This window comes from Daphnia carinata, chromosome 7 (assembly GCF_022539665.2).
Source record: "Daphnia carinata strain CSIRO-1 chromosome 7, CSIRO_AGI_Dcar_HiC_V3, whole genome shotgun sequence".
Taxonomy (NCBI): domain Eukaryota; kingdom Metazoa; phylum Arthropoda; class Branchiopoda; order Diplostraca; family Daphniidae; genus Daphnia; species Daphnia carinata.
In genome coordinates, this window is record NC_081337.1 from 4,497,261 (window position 1) to 4,509,350 (window position 12,090).

The following is a 12,090-nucleotide window of genomic DNA, read 5'->3' on the forward strand; positions in this document are numbered from 1 at the left end:
CCTGAATAAACAAATCACAAAAAATGCTAAAATTTCAGATGCTAGCATACTGTTAATTTTATTTGTTTATTTGTTTCTTTATTTATTTTATTTATCTAATTTTTATTTATTTATTATTCATTTCTTACACCTCCACCTTTGGATCAAAAGACAAAAAAGGTTTAAAACGGTATAAGCAAGAAATATCAAAACATTGATTTTGGTAATTCGAGGAGAAAATACTGTATCTTTTCCGTATTCAAATGCAGTTAATATCTTCTACATGGAAAGGCAAATTTGGAGAAAAAAATGTTTACTAATAATTAGCAAAGGATACAATTACCATCGTCTAGACTAATGCTGGAAACAGGCAGATAAACACAAAACCAAGTGACGAAGCAGTTGAAACATGCATGTGATAATACTTTCTACTTTTCTATAATCGGATTCGTCAATGGATTTTTGAATTTAGAAACGAATTTAACTTCAAAACAGGGCATAACGTCGCATTACTGTGGGCCTATTAAATATTTTAATGATAGCTCGTATGGCCTGCTGCACAAGAAAACTGACACATAAGCATTTGTCAGCCGCTTTAGTTTTTTCACTTTATATTTCGTTAGAAGAAAATCGTTCATTACCAGTTTTCTATCGTGTTTTTGTGCTCGATTTGTGTTGTTGTATCTTCAATGGTTGCCATGTTCAATAGCTGCTGTGCATTGTGGAATCAAATCGCCCACTCATCTAATTTCTGGTACGATAACTCTTCCCTGGTTTCACTATATACATATTTTTTTTTACCATGCCTTCTATCTATGTATGCCAATCATCGCTTAAAAAGTTATTTTATTGCATCACGCAACCGCTCGTATTTCAAAAGGCTACATTAATACGCCAAACGAAACTGTTTGTCGTATACTGAGCCCCTTTTTTCTTTTCTAGGCTTGTTTCATGGGTTTTGTGTTACATTGATTTTCTTCTTTGCAAAGATAATTTCCACCGGGATGCTAGTGGGTACAAATTGTTCGCGTTCAAAGAAAGTGCGATTGCTTTTGCTTGGCAACGTTTATGCATATTGCTATTGAGAATCAAAGGAAACACAAGATTTTCATCGAGCATACGAGTGAAATAATGGACAAAACTTCAAGGTATATTTCATGACTTGGATTTTCATTTAAAGGGTTTACCAGCCGTAGTTTTTTTCTAGTTTTTTCTTGTTTTTCAATCATTCTTGCATTATAACAAATTACTGCGCAAGTGCCTATCTGTGATAATGATACAAATGAATTGGCAAACAATGGATTTTAGCAGATACACTACATGAGAAAGATAAGGATTATAAATAACCTCGTCTATAAGCGTGTCATTTACGCGCTCTCAGAATCTTCTTCTGATAAAACATTTAGCCATCGCTAGGTGGCAGCCAACAACTGCCTCACCGCCTAGCGGAATCCTTGGTCAGTATTCAGTTGAGTAATTTCACTGCTGGGAGTGCCCATCGAAGTGTCAGTTCATTCTTTTGAAAACCGTTCTATTATTGTGATTTGATCAATTAAGGGTAAATATTTTGCATGTTTAGTACTGTTTGTTGAAGATGTGTGAGAAACTTTAAGTTTACCTTCATTAAGTACGCAATATTTGGATTCGTTTGTGTTGTATTTTTGACCTAGATGTAGATGTAAAATTTGTGACCATATATGGTAATAGTTTCTGGTGAAACTTTCTTTTGTCTCATTTATTCCTCTTAAAATATTAAGTCATACATTTTATTTTTGCAGAGAATGTCATCCCGTAAAACAGCTGGACGTCGTGGGACCACAAAGAAGCGTGCACAACGAGCAACTTCCAATGTTTTTGCCATGTTTGACCAGGCTCAGATTCAAGAATTTAAAGAGGCCTTCAACATGATTGATCAAAATCGTGATGGATTCGTAGACAAGGAAGATCTGCATGATATGCTTGCATCTCTTGGTGAAACACATTATCAAATTTTATGAGTGAGTTAGTTTAAAAAAACATACAAATGATTTACAATTCCAGGTAAAAACCCAACTGATGAATACTTGGAAGCCATGATGAATGAAGCACCTGGTCCCATCAACTTTACAATGTTTTTGACATTGTTTGGAGAGAAACTGCAGGGTACTGACCCGGAAGAAGTAATCAAGAATGCTTTTGGGTGTTTTGATGAAGAAAATACTGGGTTTCTCAATGAAGAAAGGTTGAGAGAACTTCTAACAACCATGGGAGACCGCTTCACTGATGAAGATGTAGATGAGATGTACCGAGAAGCTCCCATCAAGAAGAGCATGTTTGATTACTTGGAGTTTACCCGTATTTTGAAGCATGGAGCCATTGATAAAGATGATTAGGCTGTTGCAATTGCAACCATGATGAGAAATGTTATCATCTGTGTCAATATCATTCCCTACACAGATTGCCTTCCATAACCTTACTTCTTATTGTAATTCATCCTCCGAATATTTCCCCCCATACCATATGCTACTAATGAAGGGCTTTTGCCTCTTTGACCACTGCTTCAACTACAGTTTTATGGCTACGCTGGCTTAAAAAATAAAAATATTCACTAACTATTTTGCAGTTGTGCATGAAAATATTCATACTGTGTGCACACCATTTGCATTAAATTAATCAGGTGACATATCTACTGTGCAAATGTGGATGTTATGGTGCCAATAGCGTCCATTGCAGCGCCAGTAAGGTAAACGCTCTACTTTGTTTTCGTTTTCATTTTAATCGAACAGACCTTACTAAACAGCAACTGTGAGAGGAGAACCGATAATAAGCACTTTCACAGAGTTTGTTCGAATTTTTCTTTACCGTACAGCATATATAAACTCAGATTCAGAGCTGTGCTTCCTATCTTTTTTTTTTACCCTGTAGATAAAGTTACTGTAAAAAAAATTTTAAAACACAAAGTTAAGTTAAGATATTTTGTAAATACCGAAAAAATGCTTCGATACAAGATACTACACAAAAAAAACAGTTAAGATAAGATATTTTAAAAAATTTTAAAAATTCCCATTTTAGGCTAAAGATAAGATAAAATAAGATACAAGATAATTAGCAATAACGCAAAAATAAATAAAAAAAATTCTGAATTGAAGTTTAGTTGAAATTCTGGGTTGCATCGAATTTGTAGCCTCATAATTCATTTATTTGATCCACATCCACTAGACAAGGGATGACTAAAACAATGAGAGCCGAAAATTTTACTCCAAATAAATGAACTTGTTGCCGCTAGACGGCGCCGAAAGTATCTTGTATCTTTTCGGTAACTTTAGGCTAAAACTGGCTTAGCAGAAGATAGAGCTACTTTTTTTTCGCTCAAATTGACGCCCGATACAAGTTATCGAAAAGATACCAGAGGTATCTTAACTTATGCCATTCTATCTTATCTTTTCCGAAAGATAGGATCCACTGATTCAGAGACAATGGCATTTTATGAGACAACCACTTAAAAACAATGGTTTACTTACTTGTATTTGTGTATTTTGGAAAATTTTACTAATCAAGAACTGTACCTTACCAGGAAAAAACGGACTTAAGAATATAGTGGGTAAAATCGTTGATTCTTTTAGTGCAAACAATTACTTTGCTGTGAACGGAAGCATATAAAGTTCTGGCTCCTAGGAACAACTAATGCGCTTTGAAATCTTTCTCTTTCCTATTCGGATTCGAAATTAATTTCTTAGAAAAGGCAAATAAAAAAAATAACAAAACATTAGGAAGCAGGAAAAAATCAATCGAAGTTAGCAGGGCCATCGAAGGAAACTCAAACTCTCTCATAGTGTTTTAGGTATGCCAAGGGCCGAAAAGCGAATAACTCCAGGAACCTACAACTGCAAATTTGTCCTATCTTTTCTATGTTCGTCCAAACGAAGGATGACAATGGAAGTAACAAGTGAAATATCAAGTAATACTAAGGGGCAAACATTATCTTTCCTATGTTTTTGATTGTTTACTTTCTTTTATGTAACTAGGCAGATTGTACCAATTCAAACCCGAACAACTAATGCGTAAACCCTAGGCTTCCAATTTTACTACATCCTATATACGAAGTGACATATCAACTGAACATAATATCGACTGCTCTTGGGTTTCTTCCATGAAATAGCTTGTCCTACAACCAGTTCATTTTACTCAGCAATAGAACTTCGTATCAATGTATTTTAAATCAAGTAAATTTTTCAGTCCATTTGAAAATTTCAAATTAGTGTTCAATTAAGTATTTAAAGGTGCGTCACAGTGTGTACAAGGGGGTCGTTGCACGAAGTTAGAGGTAGTGTCCGCTTTAAGTGTTTGAACACCTCCCATTTTCTGAGTTTTTAACATGGGCTCATATGGTGGCCGGTGTTTTGCGCGGACGGATAGATGGGGTGGGGAATCAGCGCACGCTAATTGAAATTTGGTTCTTCATTAATCTAAGAACAGGGTATTTAGTAAATTTTAAAAAAATTTATCACCAATGCTTGTGGATAGCATGCTAGTCATCAAACATCCGAAGACCGCGTTCGGCAACATTATGGCTGGTTCCAGCCCAAGCCAACAGAAGCGGTAAATTAACCGACAGAAGCTTTTGTGTTGTCGTCGTGAATGATAATGACTTCTCCTATCCGGGTCTTGCGATTAGGTCCGCCTTTGCAATGAACCTTGTTTATTTGCAGCAGGCAGTCGGTGACAAAGCGCTCACAGGTGTCGCTGACATAATCTCTGTGCTATCGGTCTATTTCCATCAGCTTGTTATTTTTCCCTATGCAATAAGGGGGTGTTTCGTCAATTTTGTTCGTTCCCTGTTTTAAATAAAAACAACACTGCAACGTAGTCACTGTCGTACCTCTTCCTGCAGAAGCAGTTTGCCGAACCAAAAACGGATCAAAAATAAATTCTGCAAAGATTGGCCACAAATTTAAGATACCTATAAATAAAAAGAGAGAGAGGAGTATACGACTGGAATTTTTACATACGGTAGGCTCATAGTGGCATCGGTGACTGGCGGTAGAATAGAGAAACACGAAACGTTACAACAATCCCGGTTTATTAAATCACACTTATGTCGATTTCCAATGGCTGCCCTAAAGAGCAGAGTTGAAGCTAGCTCACCGAAACGTGAGCTTAGCTCAAGCTCTTCGCTCATGGCTAAAAAGTGAGCGGAGCTCAAGCTCAAGCTCGTAAAAAAAAGTTGAGCTCGCTCAAGCTCACGTTCGCTCAAGCTCATTTTTAAACAATTATTTAAAAAATAAAACTAGTAAGTGGCAACAGTGTATTTTTTCGTAACGAAAAAGTGTATTTTAAGTAACGAGTAACAATAGAAACTAAATAATGACAATAGTCAACGTAGGCATAATAGCCCATCAGTTAATTTTTTACCTTTCACTGGCAGAATCAGGATTGCTATCTAAATCAACAGTTTCACAATCAACTTGATTTGGTTGATCACTCACAACTCGATGCCTTTTTGTTTGAAGAGTTGGGGTTCTTGAAACTGAAGCAGTTGTCCTTTTTTTCGGTGACATTCTCAGATTTCTAGTCTTAATATAGTTAATAAGAAGTTATTTAGTTTTAGTTCAGTAAAGAAAAGACAATAAGGAAATTTACTTACAAGTGTGAGGTTTGTCCACTGAGGGAGACAAACTACACGAAATAAGATAGATAAGGATGTTTTGAGACTGTGGCGGAGAAATGACGCAACACAATTCAGTAAGTGACACAGGGTTTGTATTATACACTGCACTAATTGTTAAAGAAGTTAGCACTTAGATGTCAACTATCAAGCTCAAGCCAACCTGCTTTTCAGTTTAAACTCTCGCTCATGGACCAAAAGCTCACGCTCAAGCTCGCATTTTTTAAAAAGAGCGCGCTCAAGCTCATCAAATGAGTGAGCGCGCTTACGAAAAGCTCAAGTTCACGCGAAGCTCGTTTCAACTCTAGGCGCGATTATGTAATAAGTAGTACATATTGCCTCGCGACCAGCCTGGCTTCCTGCCTAAATTGTCTCGGTCTCTAATATGCTGCCATCAAGTGGCAACAAAAGGTAAAGCTAATTTAAAAATTTCCGTTAAGGTGACCTATGCTCGGCACAAAAATACGCTAGCGCTACCTATCCCCCTGCTCTGGACGGGCCCAAAGTTACTAGTACAATAATAATATGCTTGGCCATTATATTCTTGTATTCACAATTTCGATACACTTACCAGTGGACGCAACCATTTCTGGTTTTAGCAAATGAAACAACACATAAAACCATTTCTGGTTTTTATCAAGTGAAACTGTGATACAGTGTAAATGACCTTGCAACTGACGATTATGCTGTTCCATTTTCTTGATTATTCCCTGTACTGTTACTCAAGTAATTAAACATTTCCGGTAGCGGTAACACAGTTTGGTTCTGGTTTCTGCCATTTTTCCATTCTTCGCAACAAGCTGATTCTGCGTTGATAGCACACTTAATTTTTATTAGATTAAAAAAGGTGCATGTTGTAGCAAAGTGTTCTGCCGTTTCTGGCGGTGGTTGAGAAACTTGAGGCGTCCTCCATTTTAGCGCACGGCAACAAAAAACGTTGATTTCGTTTAGCTTGCACTCATGTTCTTGGTTTTGCACTTGAACGGAAGTATTTTGTTTTTTATTAACGGTATGCCCGAAAAAATATACGCATTTACGTTCAGTAATTCCTTGGGAAGTTGTGTCCAAAGACTAAATTTTTCCATGTCTGCCAAATACATAATTCCACAGACAGCAAGAAAGGTCGCAAGGATCGTGAATACAATCAAACCGATAGTGCGCATGCAGCCTTTACAGGTATATCCGCGCGTTCTGAAACTTCCGGCTACAGTACGTACCTCAACGATTTTTGACTCTTCTGGTGCGTCCGTTTGATCTTCTGGTGCTTCCGTTTGAGCGCCTGTTAGGGCCGCTTGAGCGACCGGTGGGTTTTTATGCGTACGGACGGACTGGGGGTTTTCATAGCTCTTCGTCGGATTATCCGAGCGATGGTAGCTGGTAGATTCCTTGGAGCCAAATTTGGTGGGAACACTATTAGGGTAAAATACATCAAGAGGCTGATGGAAACGGTAATAGAAACTCGAAGGCGTGTTTAAGTATGCAGACGCCATTGTTGTAACGTGTTGGGGTCGTTAGAATAGAATTTTAAATGCTCATATGCTCGGCTCGGCTCATATGCTCGGCTCGCAGAGAATTGCTAAAAAGTTTGGTCCTTGGTACCAGCTTATTTGGGCTAGAATCATTATTTAATATATTTAAGAAATTTTTCACGTGCCTTTGGATGTCAAACTATTCTTCACATGTATTTCATTGTATTTATATGTAGTTTAGCAATTATGTCCTTAAATTAATTTATGTTTGTCATGACGCCCACAATACAAATCGTGGTCGTATCCGACATTGGATCTAGCAGTGCCTCTATCGCATCTTTATGGCACCATGAGTGGTGGTAACTAGATACTGTTCAGCTGCTTTGACACTACACAAAACACTTGGTTACCCAACACATCACAGGCTCCAAAACATACGTATTCCAAAGCGAAAACGACACCTCGAAATATAATGATTGTCCGCAACATTGCAAAACGAGAAGCTGAAATCCTTTACGCGGCGACTTCGACTGTTTTCCAGACAAAAACACCCAATAGACAAGGTATACAATGGCTTCAAAAATGCTAAATATTGTAGCTCGTAAAAGATAGAATTTTTGAAAGGATGTGGTGTCTTTGCTGCCCTCATCCATTTACGCTGCTTACGCGTACGATGCAATCATGGTTTATACGCAATCTCTGGCTTTCCATCTTAAGAAATGTGTCTCAAGTAGAAATACCATAATGGAAGCAGCCTTGAATGGGTCAGTCCTATTCAACACTATATTGGAATTTGAAAACTTCTCAAGTAAGCTATTTATACATTGCTGTGAGGTGATTGCTGATAAATTCATTGTTGCAGGTCTTCGGGAGGGATTTAGTTCCTTTAATACAAATGGAGATACCAAGACAACTACATGACTGTGGGGTATTCAGATTTATTTCCACAAAACCTCAATTCATCCGTAGACGTCTATACAAATGTGATGGTTCTCTTTGGCTTTTTCTGGAACTGTAATACGACCAATAACGTGGTTGTAAAAGCGGTGTCAATAACAATTTTTCCTCTAGATGTTCCACCTGACTTCGTTCGTTGTTTAGATTAATGCTAACAATCGCAATGTACATTCCTGGATATGACAACGAACCGAAGCTTTTACGGAAAACACTCATGCAAAACTGTAACCTCATGGCTGTGCTTGTCTTCAGATCAATTTCAGAGTCAGTGCGTTCGCGCCCTAAATCTCTCGAGGATGTTGTCAATGCAGGTGCTGTTAGAAAATTTGTTTTCAAAAATTGGCAAAATCCATCCGTTCGACGATTAGTCATTTGTTAAAACACTGCAGGTTTTGTGACCTATGTCGAAATGGAGACCTATTTGGCAGTGCAATTTGATGTTAACTTGTATCGGCTAGTAAAGAGTAGGGTTAGGGCAGTCAGAAAACTAGCCATGACGTCATGCACCAGCCGGAGCATTGCCTGGTTTTGAGTCCATTGGAACACATTTTTTGTCCGGGTGCAAGCAGTCGCATTTGTTTGTAAACAAAAAATGGCAGGTATTCAAAATGTTGATGTTGTAGGAGATTTGTTATTGCCATTAATTATGGAAAGTTCATCGTCTTCCGACGAATCGGATCTTGAGTTGATCGAATTCGATAAGTTCACATCCGATAGTGATAGTGAATTCATTGTTTTGAGAGAATTTTTTCATCGAAAAGAAAAAATTGGAAGACCCAAAGTTGTCTACTTCATCACATGTGGGGTAAAGAATTATTCCCCTTCTGAGTTATGTATTTATGTAATATAAAGCAAGAGAAAACGTCTTTATTTAATAATACGAATTACGTTATATTTTTAGTTTCAAAGAAAATTTAGAATGCAAGTTGAAACCTGCGAGTCAATTATCGAAAACTTCACAAACTCAAACTGCTTCTCAAAGACTACAAACCATGGAGGAGTTGAAAAAATAAATGCTGAACAATCAATCCTTTTTATGATAAAAAAAAATTCAACCTGTTGATGGGAATCGCATAACACCCTAATACTATTTAGAGGTACGCTGGCAATAAAAGCACTATAAGATTTGTGGCAGGCCGTTTTGGCATAGGAGAGTCTTCATTCCACAGAGTAATGGGAAGAGTAATGGATTACTTTAATGATATTACTTCCCGTTTAATTTCATTTCCAGCAACCCAAAGGGGAAAAGAAAATATGGCAAATGAATTTGAAAAGGTGCATTTTTTTCGTTTGACTTTTTAATCCATTATTACTTAATCATTACATCATTATTGTAATAGATCAGAGGTATTCCTGGTCTCTTAGGAGCTATTGATGGATCTTATATGCCACTTAGAACACCAGCTGGATCGATGGCGTCATCTTATGTTAATCGGCACAAACAGACCTCGAGGATCCATCAAGGAATTGTCAGCTACTACAAATTATTCATCGACGTTTTCACAGGTAATTGACTTCTAGCGAATATAATATTTTATATTTGATTACTGTTACCTGTTATTTGAAATTACTTTAGGGGTTTCAAGTAGGATGCATGATTCTACAATTTACAAGTCGTCGTTTATGTATCCAAAACTTGAAGAGCTTTGTGGTGAAAATTATCACATTCTTGGTGATGGTGCATACCCCATTTCCTCTTGGATTCTGACTGCATACACAAACCCAGAGGCTGATGCAGAAAAGTTCTATAATAAACGCTTCAACAAAACAAGAGTCATCGTTGAAAATTCATTTGGACTTTTAAAGCAGCGCGTCCGACAGCTTGTGCGGATGGATTTTCATACAGCTGACACTGGATCGAAATTCATTGTGTCATGCTGCGTTCTTCATAATTTATGTCTAATTAGAAATGACACTTTGACGGATCCATTTCCGCTGAAAACGGAGGGAATGGCGAGATAACAAACGATTAAGACGAAGAACCGGCCCCATGGACTTTAGGGAATGCAGAAAACCGGGAAATTTCAAAAATGATCGGAGAGCACAAGCGAAGATGTAGGGCTGATGATCTGTATACCAAATTTCGACAGAACCTGTATAATTAATTTGATTAAAGAATGAATGAATGAATGAAATCATGAAATTAATGGTAATAATAAATCAAATTAATAACTTTAACAAATGAACGTTTCTTTATTACTTTTTTTTTGAAACTACATTACATAGAAAATAAATTACAGGAACAAACACTGAAACGGTACGCAAAATAAACTGAATTGAGATGGCAGGGTTGAACAGGTCATTTGACTAAATTTGAATTCTGTGTTTTGTAACTTACGGCTGAATTAAAGAAATGCTAATAATCGTGTGGCTGTTGAAGATAAGCTGCAGTTATTGTTCAGCACCACCAGCCGGCTTGTTCTGCAACAATTTTCCGGAAAGCAAAGCTAGAAGGAGTTCCTCTCTTCCAGGTCCTTCAGTTTCTGTTCGCGGAACTTTTTGCGGTTTTCGTGTTCCGCTTCTTGATTTCAACCTGCTGGCGCTGAACAGCAAGTAGCTCTTCCTGGCGAGTAACTGGCTTTTCGTCTTTTTCTTGCAAGAACTTGATAATGTCTTCTTTTGTTGTCTTCTTGCGTTTTACTGTGGACGGTGAGCCATCTCCCGAAGACAACTTAGTGCTTCTGCCATCGGTGTCAGCTTCCGTGTTAGCCGAGCTGCTTGAGCTGCAAGCACTCCTGGCAGTTGGCAGTGTTAAAGGTTTGGGATAGACTACCGCCCCTTGTCCACGCATGACAGCTGGAATCATGCCGTCGTCCATTGTGCCAAGTGTTTCGAATTCTTCATCGAACTCGGAGCGGTGCAGAACTTTACCAGTTGTTCCGTTCTTTCTGTTTGCAGTGGTGTGCCGCTTCTTCACAGTTTTAAATCTATTGATAGAAAATGGGGTGAAAAATAATAAATGACATGCACAAATTGTATTCTTACCGGTTTTAACATTTTCAGGAGTGAAATGAGAAGCTGAATACTTCTCGTTTAACTGCTTAGCGAGCTCAATCCACAACATCTTCTTAGTTTTGAACTTCTGCATGGGTCCAACTTGTTGGGAAAATGCAGCTACATTCTGAGCATCTCTCTTGTTTGTGCTTCGTCCTTCCATTCGAATCTGCCGTTGTCCGTTTTTGATTTCTTTAATAGCTCGTTGCAATTTTTTTTTCAGAGCCTTTCCTTTATTGTATCTAGACATTGCTACCCTGGAAGTGTCCTGAATTTCGTTGAACAAAGTTCCTACTTAAAAACAGATCAGTTATACGGGAGAGGTAAAATATGAAAACCAGATTACATATAGTGTTTAAAAAATGACAAACCATAACTGCACGCCTGCTCACCTGAGTCATCCTCCATATTGTAAACAGCAAAAGTAGGAGACATCGGACTGTTTAAATTTTCCATCTCTGGTTTGATGGGTTTCTCAGGAATGGCTACATAACCACGACGAAGAGCCTCAGCAGAACTTACCTGATTGTCCTAGTTAAACAAATCAGGATCGGTAGATACTGTAATTAGATTACAGTCTATAAGTTCTTGAAAATAGATTTTGTAAATAGAAATATTTCCTAAAATAAAAATAAAGAAACAACAATTAAAATTTGTTATTTTATAGTTACATTTTAAAAAATACCTGCGGAATCTTTTTCCCCCAAAAAAACGATTGTCATCTTTTCTTCGTTTATGGACAACGCTTTATCGTCATCACGATATAATTTAACGCATTCTCAAACACTTCCACTCTCGCTAGCATCACTCATTTTGAAAATGTAAACAAATTTCGACCATAACAAAAACCATGTAACTGTTACATTATACAAAAAAATCGTCTACTAGTAAATGCCCCGTTCGTCTGCTGATCCTGATTTGTTTAACAAGGACTGATCAGGTAAGTTATGCTAAGGCTCTTCGTTTTGGTTATGTAGCCATCCCTGAAAAACCCATCGAACCAGAGATGGAAAGTGTAAACAGTCCGATGTCCCCTACTTATGCTGT

General features: G+C 37.6%; 1 protein-coding gene across 1 annotated transcript; it reads left to right on the forward strand.

Moving 5' to 3' along the window:
* The first annotated feature begins 1,408 nt into the window (after nucleotides 1-1,408).
* Nucleotides 1,409-2,573, forward strand: LOC130695512 (myosin regulatory light chain sqh). The gene is made up of 3 exons (XM_057518658.2): nucleotides 1,409-1,537; nucleotides 1,758-1,950; nucleotides 2,020-2,573. Exons 2-3 carry the CDS (start codon nucleotides 1,761-1,763, stop codon nucleotides 2,349-2,351), a joined length of 522 nt encoding a protein of 173 aa, XP_057374641.1. The 5' UTR covers nucleotides 1,409-1,537; nucleotides 1,758-1,760; the 3' UTR covers nucleotides 2,352-2,573.
* The last annotated feature ends 9,517 nt before the right edge of the window (nucleotides 2,574-12,090 follow it).

Bases quoted from the DNA above. Each gene is read 5' to 3' on its own strand.
- LOC130695512 (XM_057518658.2), top strand. From the start codon at position 1,761: ATGTCATCCCGTAAAACAGCTGGACGTCGTGGGACCACAAAGAAGCGT. The intron at 1,951-2,019 runs GTGAAACACATT...TTACAATTCCAG, and splicing joins TGATATGCTTGCATCTCTTG to GTAAAAACCCAACTGATGAA.